Source organism: Halichoerus grypus, chromosome 10 (genome assembly GCF_964656455.1).
Source record: "Halichoerus grypus chromosome 10, mHalGry1.hap1.1, whole genome shotgun sequence".
Taxonomy (NCBI): Eukaryota; Metazoa; Chordata; class Mammalia; order Carnivora; family Phocidae; genus Halichoerus; species Halichoerus grypus.
In genome coordinates this window covers 19,866,336-19,891,746 of record NC_135721.1, presented here as the reverse complement: position 1 = coordinate 19,891,746, position 25,411 = coordinate 19,866,336, and the positions used below count along the sequence as shown (strand labels likewise).

At 37.3% G+C, this 25,411-nt stretch overlaps 1 protein-coding gene across 15 annotated transcripts in view; it reads left to right on the top strand.

Annotated features, from left to right (window-relative positions):
• The window catches only part of DTNB (dystrobrevin beta), a 256,744-nt gene that overhangs the window by 131,735 nt on the left and 99,598 nt on the right, over positions 1-25,411 (top strand). For all 15 annotated transcript variants that reach the window (XR_013441625.1, XM_078056068.1, XM_078056065.1 and 12 more), the window contains one exon: positions 11,350-11,474. Coding sequence is in view for 14 of the 15 variants with exons in the window: in XM_078056068.1 (XP_077912194.1) it covers positions 11,350-11,474 (125 nt within the window). In the remaining variant the exon portion in view is untranslated. The remainder of the gene's footprint in view (positions 1-11,349; positions 11,475-25,411) is intronic.

Genomic DNA, 25,411 nt, shown 5'->3' with positions numbered 1-25,411 from the left:
GTAAATACCCAGGAGTGCAATTGCTGGGTCATAGCGTAGCTCTATATTTAATTTTCTGAGGCACCTCCACACTGTTTTCCAAAGTGGCTGTACCAACTTGCATTCCCACCAACAGTGTAAGAGGGTTCCCCTTTCTCTACAACCTCTCCAACATTTGTTGTTTCTTGCTGTGTCAATTTTTGCCATTCTAACTGGTTTAAGGTGGTATCTCAGTGTGGTTTTGATTTGAATTTCCCTGATGGCTAATGATGATGAACATTTTTTCATGTGTCTGTTAGCCATTTGTGTGTCTTCTTCAGAGAAGTGTCTGTTCATGTCTTCTGCCCATTTTTTGACTTGATTATTTGTTTTTTGGGTGTTGAGTTTGAGAAGTTCTTTATAGATCTTGGATACCAGCCCTTTATCTGTAGTGTCATTTGCAAATATCTTCTCCCATTCTTTGGGTTGCCTCTTTGTTTTGTTGACTGTTTCCCTTGCTGTGCAGAAGCTTTTTATCTTGATGAAGTCCCAAAAGTTCATATTTGCTTTTGTTTCATTAGCTTTTGGAGATGTATCTTGAAAGAAGTTGCTGTGGCCGATGTCAAAGAGGTTATTGCCTATGTTCTCCTCCAGGATTTTGATGGATTCCTGTCTCACATTGAGGTCTTTCATCCACTTTGAGTTTATCTTTGTGTATGGTGTTAGAGAATGGTTGAGTTTCATTCTTCTGCATGTAGCTGCATATATACAATGGAATATTACTCAGCCATCGGAAAGGATGAATACCCAACTTTTACATCAACATGGATGGGACTGGAGGAGATTATGCTAAGTCAAATAAGTCAAGCAGAGAAAGTTAATTATCATATGGTTTCACTTATTTGTGGAACATAAGGAATAGCATGGAGGACATTAGGAGAAGGAAGGGAAAAATGAAGGGAGGGAAATCGGAGGGAGAGATGAACCATGAGAGAGTACGGACTCTGAGAAACAAACTGAGGGTTTTAGAGGGGAGGGGGGTGGGGGGATGGGTTAGCTGGGTGATGGGTATTAAGGAGGGCACATACTGCATGGAGCACTGGGTGTTATACGAAAACAATGAATCATGGATCACCACATCAAAAACTAATGATGTATTGTATGGTGATTAACATAACATAATAAAATAAAATTTAAAAAAAAAGCACTCCCTGCTAAAAGTGAACTCATTATCAAAAATTGCAAGCTCAGTTATGAAATGATCAGCAAGGGAATCAACAAATAGCAGCTTTAGGGCACCTGGGTGGCTCAGTCAGTTAAGTGACTGCCTTCGGCTCGGGTCATGATCCCGGGGTCCTGGGATCGAGCCCCACGTCGGGCTCCCTGCTCTGCGGGAAGCCTGCTTCTCCCTTTCCCTCTGCCTGCCGCTCTGCCTACTTGTGCTCTCTATCTCTCTGTCAAATAAATAAATTAAAAAAAAAATTTTTAAAAAAACCAAAAAAACCAAATAGCAGCTTTAGTGTGCCAATAACTTTGGAAAATTCTACATTTAATAAGTTAAAGGGGCGACTGGGTGGTTCAGTTGGTAAAGTGTTGGACTCTTGATTTCGGCTCAGGTCATGATCTCATGGTTATGAGCTCTATGCTCAGTGTGGAGTCTGCTTGTCCTTCTCCCTCTGCACTCCCCCCACCCCCCACGTTCACACACACTCTCTCTCTCAAATAAATAAATTTTTAAAAAGTTAAAGTACATTTAGAGATAGTGACATTTTAGAAGGGAACAAGTCAATATGAAAAAGGACCAAATTTTAAAGAGGGGTAAAGTAGCAAATTAGAGACAGCTACAGCAAAAATTAGGGAAAGGAAAACATCTGAAGAAATTAACCAGGATATAGAATATTGAACACAGATATAGGGAAATGGAAAATGTGAAAGGCAATTAAAGGATAGAACCAAAAGATCAACCTAGAATTCTGTACTTAGCTAATCTATTCAAGAGCAAAGAAGAAAAAAGATCTGTTTTTGGAAAAAGTCTTAGTGGTTTTACCACCCATAGACCATTGCTGAAGGAATAATAAAATACATACTTTGGGGAAAAAAATGAATTGAAGCAACAAGGAAGAAATGGGATACCAAGAAGAAATGGTGCACAGTGGAATTGGTAAACATGGGTGAATGTAAATAAGCATCATGTATAAAATAATAATAATTGACTCATTTCAGTGGGTTTAAAATAACATGCAGCTAGAGAACTAGTCAACTATGACATGAATGTAGTTGAGGCATGAGTAGAGGTAAAGGATTTTAACTTAGAGAATGAGAATACAGATGCTAATTAAGATTGCAGTAAGTATTCATCTTAAAATAGTTAGTGGAGGTTTCTGGCTTGTCTGAGGATTTAGTAGGCTTATGTTTCTGCTTGGATCCCCTCAATGGTGGCTTGGAGCTCAGGATGATGGACTCAGAGAGAGTAATTTGAAGTGAACATGAGAGGAATGGCCTCTGAGGCGCCAATCCTGAGCTTTTTCCATTAGGTTGTTGTGCTCCCGAGTGTCAGGGCCTGTCAGCATGTGCCCTGAGCTGAATCCTGTGCTGTGCAGCAGTTAGCTTGAGGCTGATTGAAAATGCCATCATCTGAGCTCAACAAAACATTTTTTCAGAGTATCTTAGTGCCTGGTCCACGGCTGTCTGAGCAAAGCGAGTTTTAGCCCTGGCGGAGGAGCACACAGTGCAGCCATAAAGGCACAAGGCACGTCTCGCTCCCTACCTTGGAGTCTGCCCCTCATTTGGAAACTCTGTGTCCCCATCTCTGACTCAGCCAGGTTTCCCCTCCGTGACCTCCACTGTGGTACTTGGTGTCCCCAGTCTGTCGCTGACTCCGTGCAAGAACGTCTCACCATCCTGCGCTGTCTCTCTTAATCCCTATGTGTTCTTTCTCTGAGTAATTTCACCTGTGGAGGGGCTTGTTGTACTGTGAAGAGTAAGACACACGTAGTTGAAACGAGCTTTAGTTTCTGCACCTATTCAAATTGAGACTAATGGTCTAGTTCATTAGACTACTGCGGGGGCTAAATGAGCCTTTGTGTGCAAAGCCCCTGTCAGGTATGTGACACCACATTCTTAATAACCGTTGCTCCCAGTTCAGGAAAAAAACAACAGAAAGCAACCACTAGAAGAGTAGACTCAAAGAGTATGATTGCCAAAAAAGGGAAACAAAATGAGAAAAATAAAACCTAAAGAAGTATGAAAAGATAAAGATATAGGGAAAGTAATGAAATAAATAATAAAACAATGATACAATAAGCTATAGAAATAAAAGTTTATTAGTAGTCAGTAAATTAAATTTTTTAGATAAAAAGCAGCAGTTGTCAAATGGGTATTTTAAAAAATTGGACTTATGCTGTGTTTATAAGAGACAGAGGGAAAAAAAAGATAGAAAAAGGTTGAACATTAAGGATAAAAAAGGACATACCAGGCAAAGTACCAACCAAAAGAAATTTAGTAAAACTATATTAATCTCAGAAAATAGGTATCAGGGCAAAAATCTTTACCAGAGAGGCTAAAATGATACATTTTACACTATGTATATTTGGTCACAATAAAAATTTTTTTAACAGAGATAGTTTGCCAGAGATAAAAAGATGCAGTTAACAATTCCACAGAAATACACATTTACTAATGTAGCTATAAAATACATAAATAATATTAATAGGGGCACAATAAGTTGAAAAATACATTATTAAAATGATAACTTTAACACACTTCTCTCAACAATTGTTAGAATCATTAGACAAAAAAACCCAGACTATATAAAATTTGAATGTACCCAATAATTAATGATTACACATTCTTTTCAAACACACACAAGAAATTGACCACATTAAGGAAGCCTTAATGGAGAATTAGTATCATATAGACTATATTCTGTGACTATAGTGCATCTGGCTTAGGAATCAATTAACAGAAAGATGACAAGAAAAAAACCAGTAGATTGGTTATTGAAAGCTTAGTTGATAATGAACAAATTCCTGGAACAACCTTACTTACCAAAACTGGTTCAAGGTGGAATAGAAAACCCAAATAGTATAATCATTAAAGAATTTGAATTAGTAGCATAAAAGCTTTACAAAGTAATCAGGCCTGAATGACTTGATATGAATTTCAACAAGCATTCAAAGAAAAGATGAATTCCAGTATTATGTAAAACTTCCCAGATTCCAGAAAAAATAATGAGCAATCCAATTTCGTTTTTGAGGCTAGCTAGCATAACCTTCGTACCAAACCCTTATGAGGACAGCAAGAAAGGAAAATTACAAGCTGTTCTCATGAACAGAAATGAAAACCTAAAGAAAATACTGTGAAACTGAATCTAGCAGTATACACAAAAGATAATACATCAGGGCCACACTCGTTTTATTCCAGCAATTAAAAATAAATTATTATAACTTAACCAAATTCATAGATTGATGGATTAAGTTCATATAATCACCTCAAAAGACTTACATAAAACATTTACTAAAACCCAATATCTGTTGATAAGTACACACACACACCACACACGTAAAAAAAAAACAAAACACCTTCAAAACAAAAACCTTAGCAACCTAATATAAAATATTTATAAAAGCTGATAGTATCCATTATATTTACTGGTGAAATGTTGAAATTATTTAAGATTATAAACTAAACAAAGAAGCTTGATGTCACCACTTCCATTTAACATTTCATTGGTAGTCCTAAGCAGCATAATACGGGAAAGAAAAGGTGCTTGAATTGAAAGGAAATAAAATTGTCATTATTTGAAGATGAGTGTCAGTGTAGGAAGTCTGAAAGAATCTATAGATAAATCAGTAGAGTTAAAAACTTCTCTGCATCAAAGGACACAAACGGAACATAGTGGAAAGGCAGATGATGGAATGGGAGAAAATATTTGCATATTCTGTATCTGATTAAGGGTTCATATCCAGAATATAGAAAGAACTGTAACTCAACAACAAAAAACAAGTAACTCAGTTGAAAAATGGGTTAAGGACTTGAATGGACATTTCTCCAAAGATAATATAAAAATTGCTAACAAGCATATGAAAAGATAAGTGACATCGCTAATCATTAGGGAAATGCAAATAAAAGTTCAGTGAGATATTCTTTACACCTATTAGGATGGTTACTATTTAAAAAAGGAAAAAGTGTTGGCGAGTATGTAGAGAAATTGGAACCCATCTTTGGTAGACTGTAAAATGGTCCAGCTACTATGGGAGACAATATGGAGATTTCTTAAAAAATTAAAGATAGAATTACCAACAATTCTACTTTTGGGCATATACCAAAAGAATTGAAAATATTGTCTTGAGATATTTATACACCCATGTTCATAATATTATTTACAGTAGCTGAAACTTGGAAGCAACTCAAGTGTCCATTGATGGATGAAATGGATAAACGAAATGTGGTATACATATACAACGGAATATTATTCAACCTTAACAAAGGAAAGAAATTCTGACACATGCTCCAACATGGATGAACCTTGAGGACATTATTCTAAGTAATAGAAGCCAGTCACAAAAAGGCAAATACTGTATGATTCTACTTAATGAGGTTATCTAAAGTAGTAAAATTCATAGAATCAAAAGGTGGATCGGTGGTAGCAGGGGCCCAGAGGAAGGGGAAATGAGGAGTTGTTTAATGAATATAGAGTTTCAGATTGGCAAGATGAAAAAATTTTGGAGGTTGGTTGCACAATGTAAATATATTTTACTGAACTGTGTATGTATTTTATGTCTTACTACAATTCTTTTCTTTTTTAAAGATTTTATTAGAATGAGCAGGGGAGGGGCAGAGGGAGAGGGAGAAGCAGACTCCCCTGCTGAGTGGGGAGCCCGACACAGGGCTGATCCCAGGACCCTGAGACCATGGCCTGAGCAGAAGTCAGATGCTTAACCGACTGAGCCACCCAGGCCCCTTACTATAATTCTTAAAAATAAAGTAAAATGAGAGCAGGGTTGCTGGTTACAAAATTTATGTATAAAATAACTAGACGTATAGATCCTTTATAGACAAGGGTTTAACTTTATTGAAAAACATTAAAGAAGGCTTAAATATATGAAAAGAACACATTGATGAAAGGAATGTTCAGTATATACAGATGTCATTTCTCTCGAAAATTGATGAGTTCCATTGAAATCGCACAGGATGTTTTGTGGTAAATGATAAACTCATTTTAAAACTTACGAGGAAATTCAGAGGGTCAGAAATAATGAAGATAGTCCTAAAGAAGAATATAAGGTATTACCTGAGAAGATACGAGGAAGCTACAATTAAATCCCTGTTACACTGTACAGAGATAGAAATGAAATATTGAGTAGAAAACAAATGAACTTATTTGTTAAATGATCCTGTGGCAATTGATTATCTATAAAGAATAAAATTGGATTCTTTCCTCATACCTCTAAAAAAAAATCAGTTCTAAGTAGATTCAAATTAAATATAAAAGAGAAAAACTATAAAACTTTAGAAGACAATGTGGGAGACTATCTTTATGACCTCAGGGAAGGAATATTTCTTAAGATATAAAAAACACAATATAAAGGAGAAGATTAATAAATTGGGACTACTGTTATGGTAAAGATTTCTGTTCTTCAAAAACAAGCCGTAAAGTAGGAGTTAATTGTGAGACATAACCTCCGTAGGGTTAAAATACAAAAAATATAAAGAACTCTTACAGGGCGCCTGGGTGGCTCAGTCAGTTAAGTGTCTGCCTTCAGCTCAGGTCATGATCCAGGTCATGATCCGGAGTCCCTGCTCAGTCGGAAGTCTGCTTCTCCCTCTCCCTCTGCCCCACCCCCAGCTCGTGCTCTCTCCTTCTCTCAAATGAATAAATAAAATCTTTAAGGAAAAAAAAAAAAGAACTCTTACAAATCAGTAAGAGAAAGGCAACCCAGTGAAACATTACACCAAAGACAGGAATAGACAGGAATAGGCATTTCACAGAGGAGGAAGAAACCCAAATGGCTCATAAACATTGGAAAAGATGCTCAGTCTTTTTGGCGATCAGGGAATCGCAAATTAAAACCACATTACCATTTATCACCCACTAGATTGGCAAATGTTAAAATATCTGACAATAATAAGGGTTAGCCAGAATGTGGAGATTTAGGAAGTCTCTCACACAGCTGATGGAGTGGAAATTAGTGTAACCACGTAAAAACAAGTTGACAGTGCGTAGTAAGATTGAATGTGCATTTGCACTCTGATGTAACTCCCACACATGGCCACCAGGAGACATGGACAAGAAAGTTTATAGCAACATTGTGAATGAGGGAAAAATGGAAACAACCCAAATGTTCATCAGCAGTGGAATGGATATATAAATTATGATGTAATTAAGCAATGAAATACAATCAGTTGGTGAAAAAATGTATGACTTACAGTTACATATATCAATATGGATGATTTGTAACATAATTTTAAGTGAAAGCAAGTTGCAGAAAAATATATCTGTCTATATAGATTTTAAACATGTATTAAATCATGTATTATTTATACATAATTGCTAAAATATAAAATCAAAGACATGATTAATACAAAATCCAGGATCTAGGTTACCAGGAGAGGAGCAGGTGCAGTGGGGGAGGGGGCTGTTAGCATAAGCTCCCACAGCAAGCTTCAAGCTTCTGAGCGACTGCCATATTTCTGTTTCTCAGGCAGAAGAGTGGGTAGGTGGGTATTTGTTTTATAACTTTTTAAACTGCATATACACATTTTATACCCTCTGACATAGTTTTTAAAAACTGTAACCTGTAGTATTTTTAAGAGATGGTAGGACATGTTTTGAAATTAGGTGATGTGGATTATTAAAAACGCACAAAGTTTGAAAATCATCACCTAAGAGTGTGTTGGGAGGAGATGTCCTTTTTCAGGTTAAGGCCTCTCCGTATGTTTATTAGTTTGAGGGTCCAGGTGACAGGAAAGGTACAGAGACATAAAGTGGTATCTCTGGCAGAGTGACTTAAACGGGGTGTAGAAGGCACCAGTCCCTGCACCTGGGCTGCCCTTCTTACTTCCTCACTTCTGTGAATATTTAGTGACTGACTGCCAAGTCCTGGGCATTGTCCTAGGGGCCCAGGAGCCAGAGAGGTAATATCCCTATCTTGGAGCTTCTAGCTGTTTTCGGATTCATGCTTACAGGTTTTGTTAATCTTAGCCTCCTAAACTAACTAGATAGCAAAATTCACTTCAGGTCCATATCCTAATTTACTCTTTGATATCTTTTTAAGGAAGTCATTTATTTACAGATTTAGACAACCTAGTTGAATGCATTATCTTTACAGTTTTCAGAGTAATATATCCTTTTTGGTCTGGTCCTAGCCCAGTTAATATTCTAATTCCTATATATATTTATTCTCAGTGTTTTCCCTTTCTGTGCATATCAGAACTCTTGATAGGTTCTAATTCTTTGGAATTGATTTTAATATATTAATTTTACCTTTCTATCTTTATTTTTGAGACTCAAAGTTGGATCTGATCTTAAACCTTGACTTTAAAGCAGTATTTTCAAAAGCATTACAAGCATACTGCTAGAGATTATAAGGTGATACAAAAGGAAACATTATTTTAATAGTCATGTAATTATTTTAATTTAATTTATAATTTTATTATAAAATATACACATGAATTCATGGCTGTTTGTGCCCAGGATGTGGCTAAAGTCTCTATGATAATCCATCTCACATAGACTGCATGAATTAATGGCCCAGCTGGTTCTCAGACACAGCAAAATGTCATGAAATTAATACATGGGTTACAGATGTAGCATTTAGTTGTAAAGGTGAATCAAGGTATTCTCTGATGTCCTTGTCTCCTACTTGTGTTGTAACTCAAAAAATAAGCTTATGTGGTTTGGTCAGGAAAAAGCAATCTAGAAAATTCATCTAGGCAAATTGTACAAATAACATATTCTGTTATAGGACAGATTCTGGGGCTATAAAGATGAGTAAGATGTAGATTCTACCTTTCAGGAACGCCAGTTTCACAGATATAGGCACGTAAATTGAAAAGTGCACCATAACGTAAACGCAACAGTGGAAACATGTCCACTGTAAATGGGTAGCTGGGAAAGGTGGTCTCTGACTTATGGAGCCAGGAGGAAAGTCTGCCCAGGGCAACGCTTGCAAGTAGTCTTGAGAGCTGAGCAGGAAACTTACAGAAAAATAGACTGGCAAAGGGCAACCTCAGAAAGGCCCATGCCAAGGTACAGAGACCTATGAGAACATGGCGTTTGGGCTAATTGAAGCTCGTCATTGATGCTAGTGTGAGGAGAGGTGGGAGCCAGATATGAAGGCTTTTGTATGGACTGTGATGGTGTGCATTTAGATCTTATTCTATAAGCGATTATCAGCCTTTGAAAGGTGTCAGGCAGAAAAGTGTGACATGAGGTCTGGGGGCAGTGTAGAAAACAGAGGGGAGGATCAAGTCACATTTCAGCACATCGTCCTGCAAAAGGAGGATATGGAGAGCACTTAGAGGGAATGTTTAGAGTTTCTGCTTTGTTTAGCTTTATATGATTTTTAGGAAATTAGATTACATTTAGATTTTGCCCAGAATTTAATGTGTTGAAGGTGTTAGTGGTAGGTGATTTGGAGCCAATATATGAAGTTTCTGGAGAAATTGATATTATTCAGGGTGCCTGGGTGGCTCAGTTGGTTAAGCGACTGCCTTTGGCTCAGGTCATGATCCTGGAGTCCAGGATCGAGTCCCGCATTGGGCTCCCTGCTCAGCGGGGAGCCTGCTTTTCCCTTTCACCCCCCACCCCATGTTCTCTCTCTTTTTCTCATTCTCTCAAATAAATAAATAAAATCTTTAAAAAAAAAAAAAGAAATTGGTATTATTTAGTCTGTATTATAAACAAGGTATTAACTTTCCCTATGTAGTCTTTTTTTTTTTTTTTTAAAGATTAATTTTAGGGAGAGCGAGCCAGAGAGAGCAGGGGGAGGAGAGGGAGAAGGAGAGTGTCTTACGCAGGCTCCTTGCTGAGCACAGAGCCCGACATGGGGCCTGATCCCATGACCCTGAGATCATGACCTGAGCCAAAATCAAGAGTCGGATACTTAACTGACTGAGCCACCCAGGTGCCCTGTCTTTCCCTACATAGTCTTTTTTTTTTTTTAAAGATTTTATTTATTTATTTATTTGACAGAAAGAGAGAGACAGCGAGAGAGGGAACACAAGCAGGGGGAGTGGGAGAGGGAGAAGCAGGCTTCCTGCAGAGCAGGGATCCCGATGCAGGGCTTGCTCCTAGGACCCTGGGATCATGACCTGAGCCAAAGACAGACACTTAACGGCTGAGCCACCCAGGCGCCCATCCCTACATAGTCTTAAAGGCAAAGAGAGTTTTGCTTATTTTGTGTTAAATACATGGAAGCATATAAAAGTTAAGTGGAGATGTGGTATTGATAAGGCACACAGCTGCAAACAAGTTCTATTTTTCAGTGGTACGTATGGTAATACACTGCAGAGTGAGTAGAATGAAATATTTACACCTTTTTGCAGTTAATATCCTTCTAAGGAAATCTCAACAACTGTGTTATTTAAAGGAAATTGGGTGGGCAATAATATCAGTATATGAAGAGCTTCCTTTATGTATGGGTTTCCGATGTGAATGTTCTGAATAACTTAATTGTGGCATATTGTTTACTTTTGTGCATATTTACTATTAAATCTTAGACTCACTGGTCTTTGGATTTGGTGTATATTGTTCTACCTTACAGAGAAATGTATTAGTATGCCAACTTATTCTTGTACCTTCAGCATATCTGAATTTATAGTCACGGGTCTGATGCTGCCTATGAATATGAGGGCACTCTTCTGTGTCTGAATACATAGCCAGACCCTTAGCATCAAATGTTCTGCCTCATGTTTATTTTGGGAATATTCTCTTAATGGGCATGTTTTGGGATGTGACTTAGTCAGCTAATTTGCTAACATTCAAAAGCCACGAGCTCTCAGCATTATCTTAGCCTTTTAGTATTTTAGTCCAGCAAAAATTTCTGACTCTGATTGGGAAATTAACTATAACATCTTACCAAAAATGATCCAGAAGCATCAAAAGAGAGAGTTCATGCAAAGGGTACAGAGAGATGTTCAAAAGGAAAGTTAACATTAACTTAAGAGTGCACAGTAGAAATGAGGGAGTAAGCATAGAAATGAAGGACCACAAGTGACCTTGGAATAACTGTAGGTTCCTTTCTATAAGGCTAAATAATGTTGATTATAATGCATCTTAGCTTTTATTTTGAAAGATATTTTCTGCAGTTCTTGTCACCAAGTTTTTTTGAAATTCTTTTTCGTTCTTTTAAGATTGAATTTATTTCCTTATTTTCTACTTTGACACAGAAATCCCCTGCAAAGAAGCTGAGCCATGCAATTAGTAAATCTCTGGGGTGCGTACCCACCAGAGAACCCCCGCATCCTGTTTTTCCTGAGCAACCAGAGAAACCACTTGACCTTGCAAATATAGTGTAAGTATACACCTGAATTTGGATGTGGATTATACTGAATTGGAGACCTTGCTGAGTTCTTTTGGATCAAAGCCAACTTCACCTAACATGAACATTTAACCTTCTGGTTTTTACTTTACTTTTGGGGAACTTAGGACTTCAAGATTTCATTTCTTTAAGTCACCATAAATATTTATATGGAAGCCTAGGTCCTGAGCCCTGAAGTAATATAATGTAATATATTATAATAATACTGTAATAAAAGTAATATAAAGCCTTAGTAATATAATGATCTCAAACAGAAACATTAATTAATATATTGAAGAGTAATTATGAACTGGTTTTAGCAAGGTTGCCTTTTTTTGTTTGTTTGTTCTTCCGTAAATCAGTGGTAGAGATCATTTTTTCTCTGCAGCAGTAATGTCTATAGTTATTTTTTTTAAATTAGTTCAGGCAACATAGAAATGAAAATCAACTTCATTTGCTTCTTTGTATTGAGAGAAAATTAGGAAAGATAAGATTGTATTCTATAAATAAAACTAGTGTTTTATTTTTACTTTCTTTGAATATTCATGCTAAATGAGAGAAAGCCAGACAGGAACAAAAAAGAGAAGTAGAGAAAGAGGAAGAGTAAGGAGGAGGAGAAACAACGAAGCGTTAAGATTCAGCCTCTAAACTGGATTCTTAACTCTGAATTAAATGGTGGTGTTACATGTCCTCCTGGATAAAGTAGTAGGATTTTTTGTTTTGTTTTGTTTTGTTTTGGGGAGAGGGGCAAGGGCAGAGGGAGAGAGAGAAAGAGAATCTTAAGCAGGCTTCATGTCCAGCAAGGAGCCTAACACAGGACTCAGTCTCACAACCCTGAGATCATGACCTGAGCTGAAATCAAGAGTCAGATGCTTAACCAACTGAGCCACGCAGGCACCCCAAAGTCAGTAGGTTTTTGATCATTAGTCTTTATTGGGTGTTGACAAGTTTTTCTGTTGGAGCAGACATCTATTTTCTTTTACCTCCGTCTAAAACACTTAGGGTTCTTGATCTTTTATTTTCTTTCTCATTCAATAATTTGAAAGACTTTTATTAAAATAATGCATACATATAAATTAGAAATTTAATAATACAGAAAAATATAATAAAATAACAGCACATCCTCCCACATTTCCTTGCCTTGTGCTTTGTCTAGGTTTTCGATCTGTGAGATGTCTTTGCATTTGAGTAGTAACTTGTTTCAGAGCCATTTATTGGATGATCCGTCATTCCCCCACTGACCTACAGTGCCACGGTCGTCATAAATGAAGTGTCCAGATGTGCGTGGTCTGGTTCTGGGCTCTCCTGTTCCTGTGGTCAAATTGTCTATCCTTATGCCAACATCATACTATTTTAGTTACTGTAAGGGATTAAGTAATGTTTTTAGTAGGAGTGTCTTGTCTATTCTTTGCCTTTTTGCTCTTTCATATAAATTTTAGAATCAGCTTATTGAGTCCCTCATAAAGTTTTTTTTTTTTTTTTTTAATTTTTTTTATTGTTATGTTAATCCCCATACATTACATCATTAGTTTTAGATATAGTGTTCCATGATTCATTGTTTATGCATAACACCCAGTGCTCCATGCAGAACGTGCCCTCCTCAATACCCATCACCAGGCTAACCCATCCTCCCAACCCCCTCCCCTCTAGAACCCTCAGTTTGTTTTTCAGAGTCCATTGTCTCTCATGGTTCTTCTCCCCCTCCGATTTCCCCCCCTTCATTCTTCCCCTCCTGCTACATTCTTCTTCTTCTTTTTTTCTTTCTTAACATATATTGCATTATTTGTTTCAGAGGTACAGATCTGAGATTCAACAGTCCTGCACAATTCACAGCGCTTACCAGAACACATACCCTCCCCAGTGTCCCCTCATAAAGTTTTGTTTGGATTTTGATCAGAGATTCATTGGATCTAAAAATCAAATTGGGGAGAATTGACATCTTTACAGTATTAAGTCTTCCATGTCATGAATGAGCTGTGTCTTTCTATTTATTTAAATATCACTTTGTGCCTTTCAGTAAAGCTTTATAATTTTCCCTAGAAAGATATTATATATGTTAGATTAATTCTTCCATACTTTTAAAGATTCTTCTGTACAATTTGTTGTTGCTCTTGCAAATGGTGCCTTTTTTTCCCTACAGTTTTTTTGAGATAAAATTTACATGCGATAAAATGCACCCACTTCAAATGTACAATTTAGTGAGTTTTGGCAAATGTATACTGTCATGCAAATGGTATTTTCATTGAGTTATGTTTTTCAACAGTGTATTGCTGGTATGTGGAAATGCAAATTGTTTCTGTATTTTAATCCACTATCTAGTCATCTTGCCTGATGTGCTCATTAATTCTAGTAATTTGTACTGAGATGTTTTTGGATTTCCTATAAATAATTGTATCACTTGCAAATAATGATAGTTTTGTTTTTTCCCTCCCAGTCCTGTACTTTTAGATATTAATCATACCTTTTTTTTTTTTTTTTTGGTCTTCGTACGCTGGCTGAACCTCCAGTGCAATATTGAATAGAAATAGTTTGGTAGGCATTCTTCTGTTATTGCTAATCCCAGAGAGACAGCTTTCAGCGTTCATTTAGTGTGTTATTTGATGTAGGTTTTATAGAAACTGTTGATCAGGTAAAAGAGCTTCCTTTGTATGCCTTGTTTGCTAAGAGTGCTTTTTTTGGGTCATGAATGGATGTGGAATTTTATCAGACTTTTCTCCCTTGACATGATCATGGGAGTTTCTTTATTCTATTAATGTAGTGAATTATATGAATTTTTTTTAAAAAGCCATACATTCCTGGAATAAACATAAGTTGACTCTCTTTTTAATACACTGCTAGTTTTCATTTGCTAATGTTTTGCCTAGATTTTGCCTATGTTTAAAAGTTAAATGGTCCTGTAATTTCCCTTGTTTTTTTTTTATTTTGTTTTTAGGACAAAGTCTGCCCAGTTTGCTATCTTCAAAAAGTTGAGAATTCTCTCTTTTTATATTTTTTGGAAAGAATTTATTTAAAATTGGAATTATTTGCTCCTTCAGTTTTTGGTGAAATTCACCAATGACGTTATCTCTGCCAAAAGCCTTCTTTGTGGGAAAATTTTGAACTGTGAATTCTATTTTTAAAAACAATTATAAGACTTCGTTTTTATTTCTTTTTGAGTCACTTTAGAACATTTTATATTTGTCAGAATTTGTCAATTTCATTTGAATTTTCAAAGTTATTGGCACAAAGTTCGTAATGTTTGTCTATGGTATGTGTGCTAATGTCCCTTTTAAATTCCCACTCTCGTGTATTTATCATTTTTCTCTCTCTGGTTTTTCCTTGAACACATCTTGCCATAGGTTTGTCCAGTCTATTGGACTTTAAGAGGACCAACTTTTGGTTTTGATGATTCTCCTACTGTATGCATTGTATTTTTGAATATTATTTGTTTCCAACCTTATCTTTATTATTTCTTTTGTTACAGTTTCTTTGGGTTTATCTTGCTACTCTCTTTCTAACTTCTTTAAGGATATGATTAGCTTACTCATTTCAGGTCTTTTCCCCCTAATTAATGCTATGAATTTCTCTAAGTTCTCTCTGAGTAGTGTCCAAGTTTTCTTATGTAATTTTTTTGTTTTTCTAAATATTTTCAAAGTTGTGATATGAATTCTTCTTTACGAATACTATACTTTCTTTTTTCTTCTTGTTTTTTTAATTTTCTTTTCTTTTCTTTTTAAGCAATCTCTACATCAGCATGGAGCTTGAACTCACAACCCTAAGATCAAGAGTTGCATACTCTATCAGCTAAGCCAGCCAGGCACCAAGCAGCATACTTTCTTAATATCCAAACATATGAGGATTGTTTAGTTGCCTTTTTGTTATTAATTTTTAGTTTAATTTCATTTTGGTCTAATAAGTGGTCTATACTATTCAATTCTTTCAAATTTGTTTTGACATGCTTATTATATGTAGTATATGATCCAGTTTTTATTATGTTCCTAGTAAGCATAAAAATAATGTTTATTCTATGATTGTTTGGTTTAGAGTTCATCGTGAATGAATGTATGTCAGCTAGGTCAAGTTTGTTAATCCTGTTGCTCTTATCTTCAAAACTATACATATTTCACTAGGAAATTGAAAATTTGTTCTTATCTAGTGAGTCTCTTTATTCCTAATAATTCTGTTTGTTCTCAAGTCTATTTTATTCGCTAAACATCTTTTAGTGTCTTTTGTTTGTATGTGCCTAGTGGAACTTTCCCCATCCTTATACTTTTAACTTTTCTGTATCCTTAAGTGTTCAGTATGCTTCTTGTAAATTGTAAGCTGGGTTTTAAAAATCTAGTCTGACAGCTTGTCTTAACTGGCGAGTTTTGTCCATTTAAATGTATTATTATAATGTTATTATAATTAGTCATAAGTAAAATTGGCTTTCATTATTACAGTTATAAAAGTATTACTACTGTAATAATTGGACTTTTTTCTACTATCTTATTTTGTGCTATTTATAATATTTTTAAAATTCCCCTTTATTTGCATACCCCACTCTGGTCACCCTTTCCTCAGGGGTAATCATTCTGATATGCTCATTGTATATCTTTTTACCAGTATATATTCCTGAAAACTAGGTTGTGTTTTGTACATTCTTTTAAAAAATTTATGTCAGGTGGCACTATGCAGATTTTACCTGTCCGTTCTCCCTGTGTAGCTGCCTTCAGATCTCTGCCTCCACATAAAATGCTGCAGTAAACACCTCAGATGTTTCCCCGATGGACTGGGTAAGAATTTCTTTAAACTGAGGGTACAGTTGTTGGTCGAAAGTTATGTATATCCCAACCAGAGGAAGTGTGTTGGGGAGTCCAGTATTTTAGTACAGACCTGCAGTTAATCTCTCCCGTCTGAATTCAGGCCTCATTCAGCCGCGTCTCCCTGCTGTGGCTGAATTCAGAGACTTTCTGGTCAGTTTCACTAGCGAGTAACCTCTGGTTTTTCACCAGGCCTAGAAAAGAGGAGCCTTTGGCTGTGTGGTTTTGGGTAGTGGACTGAAAGAGATAGGAGGTGTTCTGCTTTTTTAGGTGGACTTTCAACCAATCCTCTTATTTTTAATGCAGCCCCTCTCCCCTCTTTCCGAGGCACCAGGCAGCTCTAATTACTGAGCATTCTTGATCTTGTGGCTTCATTTCCCTTGTTGCAGGAGGACTTAGACCTCAGGTTTCTTCTTCTCTCTATATTGAACCCTACCCATCTCCAGTTTCTGTTAGAAGTTTGGTATGAATTCAGTCTAGGACTGAGAGCTAAGAATTGGAACCTTGAGTTTTTCTTATTGATTCTTATCGTTTTATTATATTTGCCTCAGGTCTTTTTTTTTTTTTTTTTTTTAATAAGACATTGTAGATAAAGTTGTGGTTTCCTGTGTCTTTCCTAATCCCATTACCCTTTCTCTCCCCATAGAGTAGCCCCTAACATTTATTTGGTATTTATTACTCTATACATGTTCTTTTTTTTTTTTTTTTTTTTAAGATTATTTATTTATTTATTTGACAGAGAGAGACACAGCGAGAGGGGGAACACAAGCAGGGGGAGTGGGAGAGGGAGAAGCACTCCCCGCCAAGCAGGGAGCCCGATGTGGGGCTCAATCCCAGGACCCTGGGACCATGACCTGAGCAGAAGGCAGATGCCCAACGACTGAGCCACCCAGGCGCCCCTCTATACATGTTCTTATACTTTTACCAGATGTTCATGCATCCATAAAATAACATATTTTAAAACTTTATATAAATGGTTATGCTCTACATATACTTCTGTAAGTTTATTACTTTATTAAATAGTATGTTTTTGAGATTTATCCAGGATCTCAAATGGCATTCCACTGAATGACTATACAATAAATAATCCATTCTCCTATCGATAGACATTGAGGTTGTTTTTAGTTTTTCACTACAACCTACAATGCAGCTATGAGCATTCATATACAGAGAATTTCTCTAAGGTATGAGTGTAGCTGCTGGGTCCTAAGATATGAATATCACATAATCAAGATAGATTAGGTGATAATGCAGTAGAAAATTAACCCCCAAATCTCATGGTTCAACATACAGATGTTTATTTGTCACTCTTGCAAAGTCCCTTGTGGATGGGAAGGACTCTGGAGCAGCTGAACTATAGACAGTGGCTCAGTGGTTTAGGCTGCTTCAATTTTTGGCTCACCATCTTAATGTGAGGCCTCTTTGATCCCTGCAGCAGGGGAAGAGAGCATGTGGGGAGCTCATACCCATCTTCCTGTATTCAAAAGTGACACATGTCATTTCCCTTACAATTCTACCTAACTTCAAGTGTATATAGTCTTCCATATACCTAGGAAGGAGAGGAGAACTAGATACTGGTCAGCTCTAGTAACATATACTACAAGTGTCTTCATCTTCACTAGGTGTTACCAGACTAGGTATTACCTAGAATTCAGATTTTATATTTCAAGTATTTATTAATCTAAATTATTCCCAAGGCAAGAATATAGTCAGGAGGCCACTCAGAAAACAGAATATAGCTTCCTTTTCAGATTCTGATGAAATTTTGAGCAATTAATCCTATTTGGGTTGACTACACAACTTTTTTTTTTTTTTAAAGATATTTATTTATTTATTTGACAGAGAGGGACACAGTGAGAGAGGGAACACAAGCAGTGGGAGTGGGAGAGGGAGAAGCAGGCTTCCCGCTGAGCAGGGAGCCCAACGCGGGGCTCGATCCCAGGACCCTGGGACCATGACCTGAGCCGAGGACAGACACTTAACGACTGAGCCACCCAGGCACCCCGACTAGACAACTTTTAAGGTCCCTTTCAACTTTGAGTTTCTCTGTTTTGTAGATTTTTCTTCTATATTCACAGGTCACTGGGTCCCAGATTTGGCTGATGTCAGGGTCACTCAGCTTTAAAAAGTATAGATTACCAAGTCACTTTCATTCTGGGTTAGGTCAGCTAATCATTATTTTGGGGGTGGCCTGGAAATCTATCTTTTGAAAAAGTTTCCTGGTGAATCTGATCAAATTATGGAACCACTTCATTAGAATATAAATGGTTTTAGCTGTATGAACAACAAACTAATAATTCAGTATTAAGCATCCAAAATACATATAGAATATAACTAAAATATAAATATATGACTAGCAGTTCTTAATTCTTGCTGAGATTTTTTCTTTTTTTAAGATTTTTTAAATTTATTTGACAGAGAGAGAGAGAGAGCACAAGCAGGGGGGAGCAACAGGCAGAGGGAAAGGCAGGCTCCCCACTGAGCAGAGAGCCCAATGCGGGACTCGATCCCAGGACCTCGGGATCATGACCCAAGCTGAAGGCAGCCGATTAACCAACTGAGCCACCCAGGCGCCCCTGAGATTCTTAATTATCCATTCATTCAGCAGATATTTATTGAGAACCTTCCAGGTACTATGCAAGGTGCAAATGGTATTCACACAGTGCTTGGCTTCTATGCAAATAGGTTTGAGTGAGTGAGGTAGCCAGTTTTATAAAGGGCAGCGTCTGCTGGCTTCCGTAGGGAAGAGTTATAGGGGGCGCTCTAAAGATGAGAAATTTGTGAGGAGTGGGCTGCTGTGCATTTCTAATCTTGATCAAGAAAAGAAGGTCTCTGTTTTGTAGAGATGAAGATGGGTCCTGCTTAAAGTCAGCAAAATATTTCATTTGAATAGGATCATGATTATTTTAATCAGTTTTATTGTATTAATATTAATTATATTTATTTAAAAGGGTTCTTTTTTAGACAAAGAATAGACAGTCGTCTTGCACTTAGTGAGTCTTTACACATTGTAGGTATTACTTTCAGACACCTAAGTTGTTTATATTTGTTTTACTAAATATCAGTAATCCTGGTTCAGATGACCCTATTTACTGAGGGGGTTAGGATTGGGGATAAAATCCAAGGGACTGGATGACCAACATAGTTAACCTTCCCCTAGGCCACTAATTAAAATTTTTTCAAGTTGTTGCATGCTTATTTGCTCACAACTTTTAAAAGATGGGACATGCTAGAAAGTCTAACCTTTTCAAGCTGAATCTTTCTCAGAGTAGGGAATAAGGTTTCTTACTAAAGTTTTTAATTTAAAGATCAAATTTGTTAATTTTTTCTTTTTTTCTGGCTTCCATTTCATGTTTAACATTAATGTTCTCATCTCAAAATTATAAGAATACGTCTGTCTATAAAAAATTTCTTATTTCTGGATTTTTTTCTTGTTTTCTTGTTGTCAGATATGAGATAGGAATTTAAGGGTTTTTCTTTCTCAAAATGGATAACCATTTGTCCCAACTCCATTATTTTCCTGCTGATTTGTTGCAGTTTTAATTTTGCTTTCCTTTTAGCAATTGATACTCACCTTGATAGTCTGAGAAATAATATAAATCACATATGTGTCTGTATCTGTAAAATAATTCTATATGTCTTTTTTTTTTAAAAGATTTTATTCATTTGACAGAGAGCACAAAGCAGGGGGAGCGGCAGGCAGAGGGAGAGGGAAAAGCAGGCTTCCTGCTGAGCAGGGAGCCCGACGCGGGGCTCGATCCCAGGACCCTGGGACCATGACCTGAGCTGAAGGCAGACGCTTAACGACTGAGCCACCCAGGCGCCCCTGTACAAGATGTCTTTACCTTATGGTTTGTCTTTATCTTATTGGCAGGCTAGAAAGGCTTTTGTGAAGAATAACATTTATAGTGAAGCCTAAAAGATGAATAGGGATTAGCCATGTTGGAGGTCAGTGGAGGAACATTCCCAGCAGAGGGGGAGCAGTAGGACAGAGAGCAGAGGCCACCTGAGATTTTGGACATGATACTGAATTTTGAAGGGTTTTATTTTTATTTTTATTTATTTATTTATTTTTTAAAAGATTTTATTTATTTATTTGAGAGAGAGAGAGAGAGAAACAGCATGAGAGGGGAGAGGGTCAGAGGGAGAAGCAGGCTCCCCGCTGAGCCAGGAGCCCGATGCGGAACTCGATCCCAGGACTCCGGGATCATGACCTGAGCCGAAGGCAGTCGCTCAACCAACTGAGCCACCCAGGCGCCCCTTGAAGGGTTTTAGACGGGAGAGAGAGATGTTGAATTTTGCATTTTAACAAATCACTGCCTGCTGTGTAGAAATAGGGAGTGGGGACAAGAGTGAAAAGAGGCCAGCTAAAAGGTTTTTTTTTCAGAGGCCAAGTGAGAGATGATGGTAGTTTGGATTGTCATGGTGGTAATGAGAAGAGTTTGTGAACACAGAAGGAATTTTAGGTTTTACCATTATTGCACTCCTAGAAATAAAATTAAAACCCCAATGGAAATGTGGGACAGGAATTGAAATTAAGTATGAGATAAAGTATATTTTAATGTTAATTGCTTACGTTTCATGTTGACATAGAGATTTTTCCAGATCGTCATAAATTCAAGATTCAAGTGTTGTTATTTATTAGGCCCCCACAGTGTTCCAAGCCCTTTGCTCACCTCTTCTGTATACATCATTTCATTTAACTCTTATGGCAACCTTTGCAGTATAAATATCATTCACCTAAAATGGATCAGGAAACGGCATTGGTGAGTTTCAGTGACCTGCCCAAGATCACACAGCTCACAATGATGGAGTTGGGACTGGACTCCACACCCAGCCTCTTTCATTGCACCTCACTTTCCTAACAGGCAGACCCAGTAAGAAATTGTTACCATGGAAACATACAGTAATTGAACCATTGTTTGAGCCCTGTGGTTCGTTTTAGAATCAAGAGAGGACATTGAGTATAGCTGTATGTTGGTTGATTGAAATATAGAAGGGAGACAGTGTGGTATGATAGAAGAGAAACTAGACTAAAAATAGAGACATCTGTTTGCTTTACTGTGAAGTGGTGATTAAAACTTAATTATCTCAGGATATTGTTTAAGGTTAATGTATTTGAAAATATTTTTTTTTTAAAAGATTTTATTTATTTGAGAGAGAGAGCATGCACATAGGGAGGGGCAGAAGGAGAGGGGGAGAATCTCAAGCAGACTCCACGCTGAGTGGGGAGCCCGACACAGGGCTCAATCTCACGACCCCAAGATCACGACCTGAGCTGAAACCAAGAGTCGGATGCTTAACCAGACTGAGCCCCCCAGGCGCCCCTGAAAGTACTTAAGAGGTTAGGATGCTATCATACTGTATTCTAAACTTTTAAAGTCTTTTCCTCAGAATTAAGTAAATCATATCACAAAAATGTAACCTCCACAAAGGCTGGGACTCTGTCTTATTCTTCACTGAGTTCCCAGTGCCCAGAATAGTGCCTGGTGCTTGGTGGGCGTTCAGAATGCTTTGAATGAATGAATGACACTAAACCTGATTTATACAAACAGACATCTACCGCATCGCCTCCTCTGACTTTTTATGTTTGTTCCTTTCAGAAAATAGTACAGGTCACGTACCTACATTAAGTCTCCACTAGGTGTCAGGCATATTTCCTTGATTGGTTCATTGTGTTTTGTTTTGTTTTTCTTTTCTGGTGAGTTGAGAATATTAAGTAAACAGGTTTTTCAAATAAACCTCACACAAAACCAATTCACTTATCTTCAACACTAGGAACTTTTCTTACTTATGAGTCTCTGAGAGAAATTAGTTATTTCTTTTGGTCAAAACATTTTTATAAAACTTTCTGGCTGGGCGCCTGGGTGGCTCAGTTGTTAAGCATCTGCCTTCGGCTCAGGTCATGGTCCCAGGGTCCTGGGATCGAGTCCCATATCGGGCTCTCTGCTCCGCGGGAAGCCTGCTTCTCCCTCTCCCTCTCCCCCTTGCTTGTGTTCCCTCTCTCGCTGTGTCTCTCTCTGTCAAATAAATAAATAAAATCTTTAAAAAAAAAAAAAACTTTCTGGCTGTAGATGTCTGATAGACTTTCTGCTAGTCTAATTCAAGCAATTTGCTGTTGCTTAAGATCTAATTATCTAACCACACAGTCCTTATACCTAATTTCTTTAATTAGTGGTTAATCACCATTACATTTCAGTTTATGGTTATTTATTTCTGAGAGAGGGCAAAACATCCTGGTGTTGGCTTAGTGTATTTATTCCTCTGAATTTCGTCAGGGGAGAGAATGACCAGTGTCCCGCTGGACACACCTATGATTGATACGTTCTCCTAAACAGGGCTTGGCAAACTACAGCCTGCAGGTAAAGTCTCGCCTGTTGCCTGTCTTTTATGGCCCATGATGACATTTTTAAATGGTCGAAGAGAAAAAAATATTTCATGAAATAGAAAGAGTAATAATATTTTGTGAAAATTACATGAAATTCAAATTTCAGTGTCCATAAATAAAGTTTTGCTTGGACAAGCCACACTTAACTCCTTTATGTATTATCTTTGTTTTCAGGCTACAGTGGCAAACTTGAATCTTTGTAACTAAGATTGAATGACCCTAAAAACCTAAAATATTTTACAGCATAGGAAATCTAGTCAGTGGTAATGTAATAGCAATGTCTAGTGGCAGATGGGAGCTAACCTTGTGGTGAGCACAGCATAATGTATAGACTTGTCAGATCACTATGTTGTACACCTGAAGCTAACGTGTATCAACTATACTTCAATTTTAAAAAAACAAATGTAGAATATTTACTATCTGGCTCTTTAGAGAAAAAGTTTTGCCGAACCCGACTCTTAAGGAAGGTTGATTGATAAAAACTACAAATTTAGGGAACTTTGTGCTTCTTGATATTTTGTTTTTCTGAATGTTCATCATCATCTTTGATGGTTCAGGTGGTTTTTCAACCCAAGGGTGAAGGTTAATTGGTAACTTCTTCTGTTGAAGCACTTGGATAAAGTTTGTTACCTAGAAACCAGACTGCCTTATTGTTTCTTGCCGCTTATGCATATATAAATATATAGCCTGTTTGAACAGCTGAGCCAACCAGTTTTTTCCACACTTTGTGTCAAAACAGAATTAACCTATATAATAAAAAATTCATTATTTAAATTATAGTTATAATTAAATACTTTAATATGGCTCTTATTTGTTCTCTTTTAACTGCTCTTCTATTGAATGCTTAGACCGTCTATGCATTATTTTGATTTGATCAAAACATATCTGTTCTTTTTTTATTTTATTTATTTGAGAGAGCAAGAGAGTGAGCACGAGTGGGGTGAGGGTCAGAGGAAGAAGCAGACTCCCCGCTGAGCAGGGAGCCCAACGTGGGGCTCGATCCTGGGACTCTGGGATCATGACTTGAGCCGAAGGCAGCCACTTAACCATATCTGTCCTTTTTTTTTTTTTTCCTTTTCAGCTTTTATTTCAAAAAGAAGAGCATGATCCCAGCCCAGTTTTCCAACAAAAGTCACCAACTCAAAGTCTGACTTGGTCAGGGCCTCTCTGGATGGGGAGTGGGCTGGTAGACGTGCAGGGCCCCACTCAGACCACCCACACTTCACCCTCCCCTGCCCTGGGCTGGACCTGACATATGTAGAAGCAGCTCTTGCAGCTGCTCACTGGGCCTCGTTGAAGCGGGTCACCATTGTCTTGTGCAGTGTCTCCTTGTAGGACTTGGTTGAAGTGACCCCATAGGAGCTGCCTCAGGTACCCAAGCCAGAACCCTGCACCCGTGTCTGGGCCTCAGTGGGCGTCACAATGCCCTGCTTCTTGCGGCCCAGGCCACTACCCTCCATATCTGTCCTTTTTTAAATTTCAACTTCATAGATTTTTTTTAACTTTAGACAACCATGCTTGAAACATCTCGTGCTTACAATATTTGTGAACCTTTTTGGGTAAAATATGAAAACTCTGCTTGTTTTATTCTTATTCATAATGATTTTAAGTAAATTGGTAGAAATTTGTGAGACGGGGAATAATGTAAGACCATTTGTAAAAACCCTATGAAATTTGTAAGACTCTGTGAAAAAAACAACTACTTGTTGAACAACTACTCTATGAAAAAATAACTATTTGTTTATGTTGTTTAGATATTAAAGCACATTTTTATGATGCTTCTTTTAAAATGATGGATGAGTCTGGATTTGGAGATGGCTTTTGTGACAAGGATGCTTCTGGCTAATTGTCCTGTGCCAAACTGAATGCCTCATTGTTAGCAACTTTTTTTATAAGCCAAATTTGGGTGTTTTCAAAAAGAGTTATTAACTGACTTGAACTGTATTCCCGAGCAAATTGTGGGTGTTACAGAATTTATAATATTGATATGTTGGTCTGGATGAAATCACTGTCTTCCACAACTGTTTACTGAATATGTATTGTGACTGGGGCTCTGTGCTTGGTGCTGAGGATAGAATCTTATTTGAGAAGACTGACAAGATGATACTTTTCTCTTTGATGACTAGATGAATCTGATATTCTAGTCACTTGAAAGGAGTATCAGATTCGTTTTGGGTATCTTGGTCTTTTGAGATTGAACCTATTTGGAAGGTTATAATTTTGAGCTATTTCCAACAGGTAAGTATTATACTTTGACTCTTAGATCATAGCTCATCTGATACTAATTCTGTCGTGCACTTTGCTGTAGTGATTTTGAAAAACCTAGGCAATGGTGACGTAATCTGCTCACCAGTGGGCCAACAGACACCTTTTATTTCAGGTCTATCTAATTTAATCTTTGGAGAAAAGAAAAGCTGCTTTTTGTTCTCCTATTCATATAGCCTGGAATGTGAAGGTTCTTATGGCTCTTAAGGGTCACGACTCATCTGATACTAATTCTGTCTTAACATTTTGCTGGGATGATTTTGAAAACCTAGCACCTGAGGAATACAAGAGATTCTCTTAGATCTTTGAGCTTCTCTTCATCCTGGTTTGGGTGTCATCTCTTTGGCTCCATTTCAGGCTGAAGGTCCCAGATAATTATTCTCTTCCGGGGTTAGGGCGCTTGCTGGCCCTGGAAGTATATCTCTCCAAAAAAGAAAGATGGAGGACAGAGAGCGCTGATACTAAGGGTCATGTGTCGTGTAAGGTAGTCCTAGAAA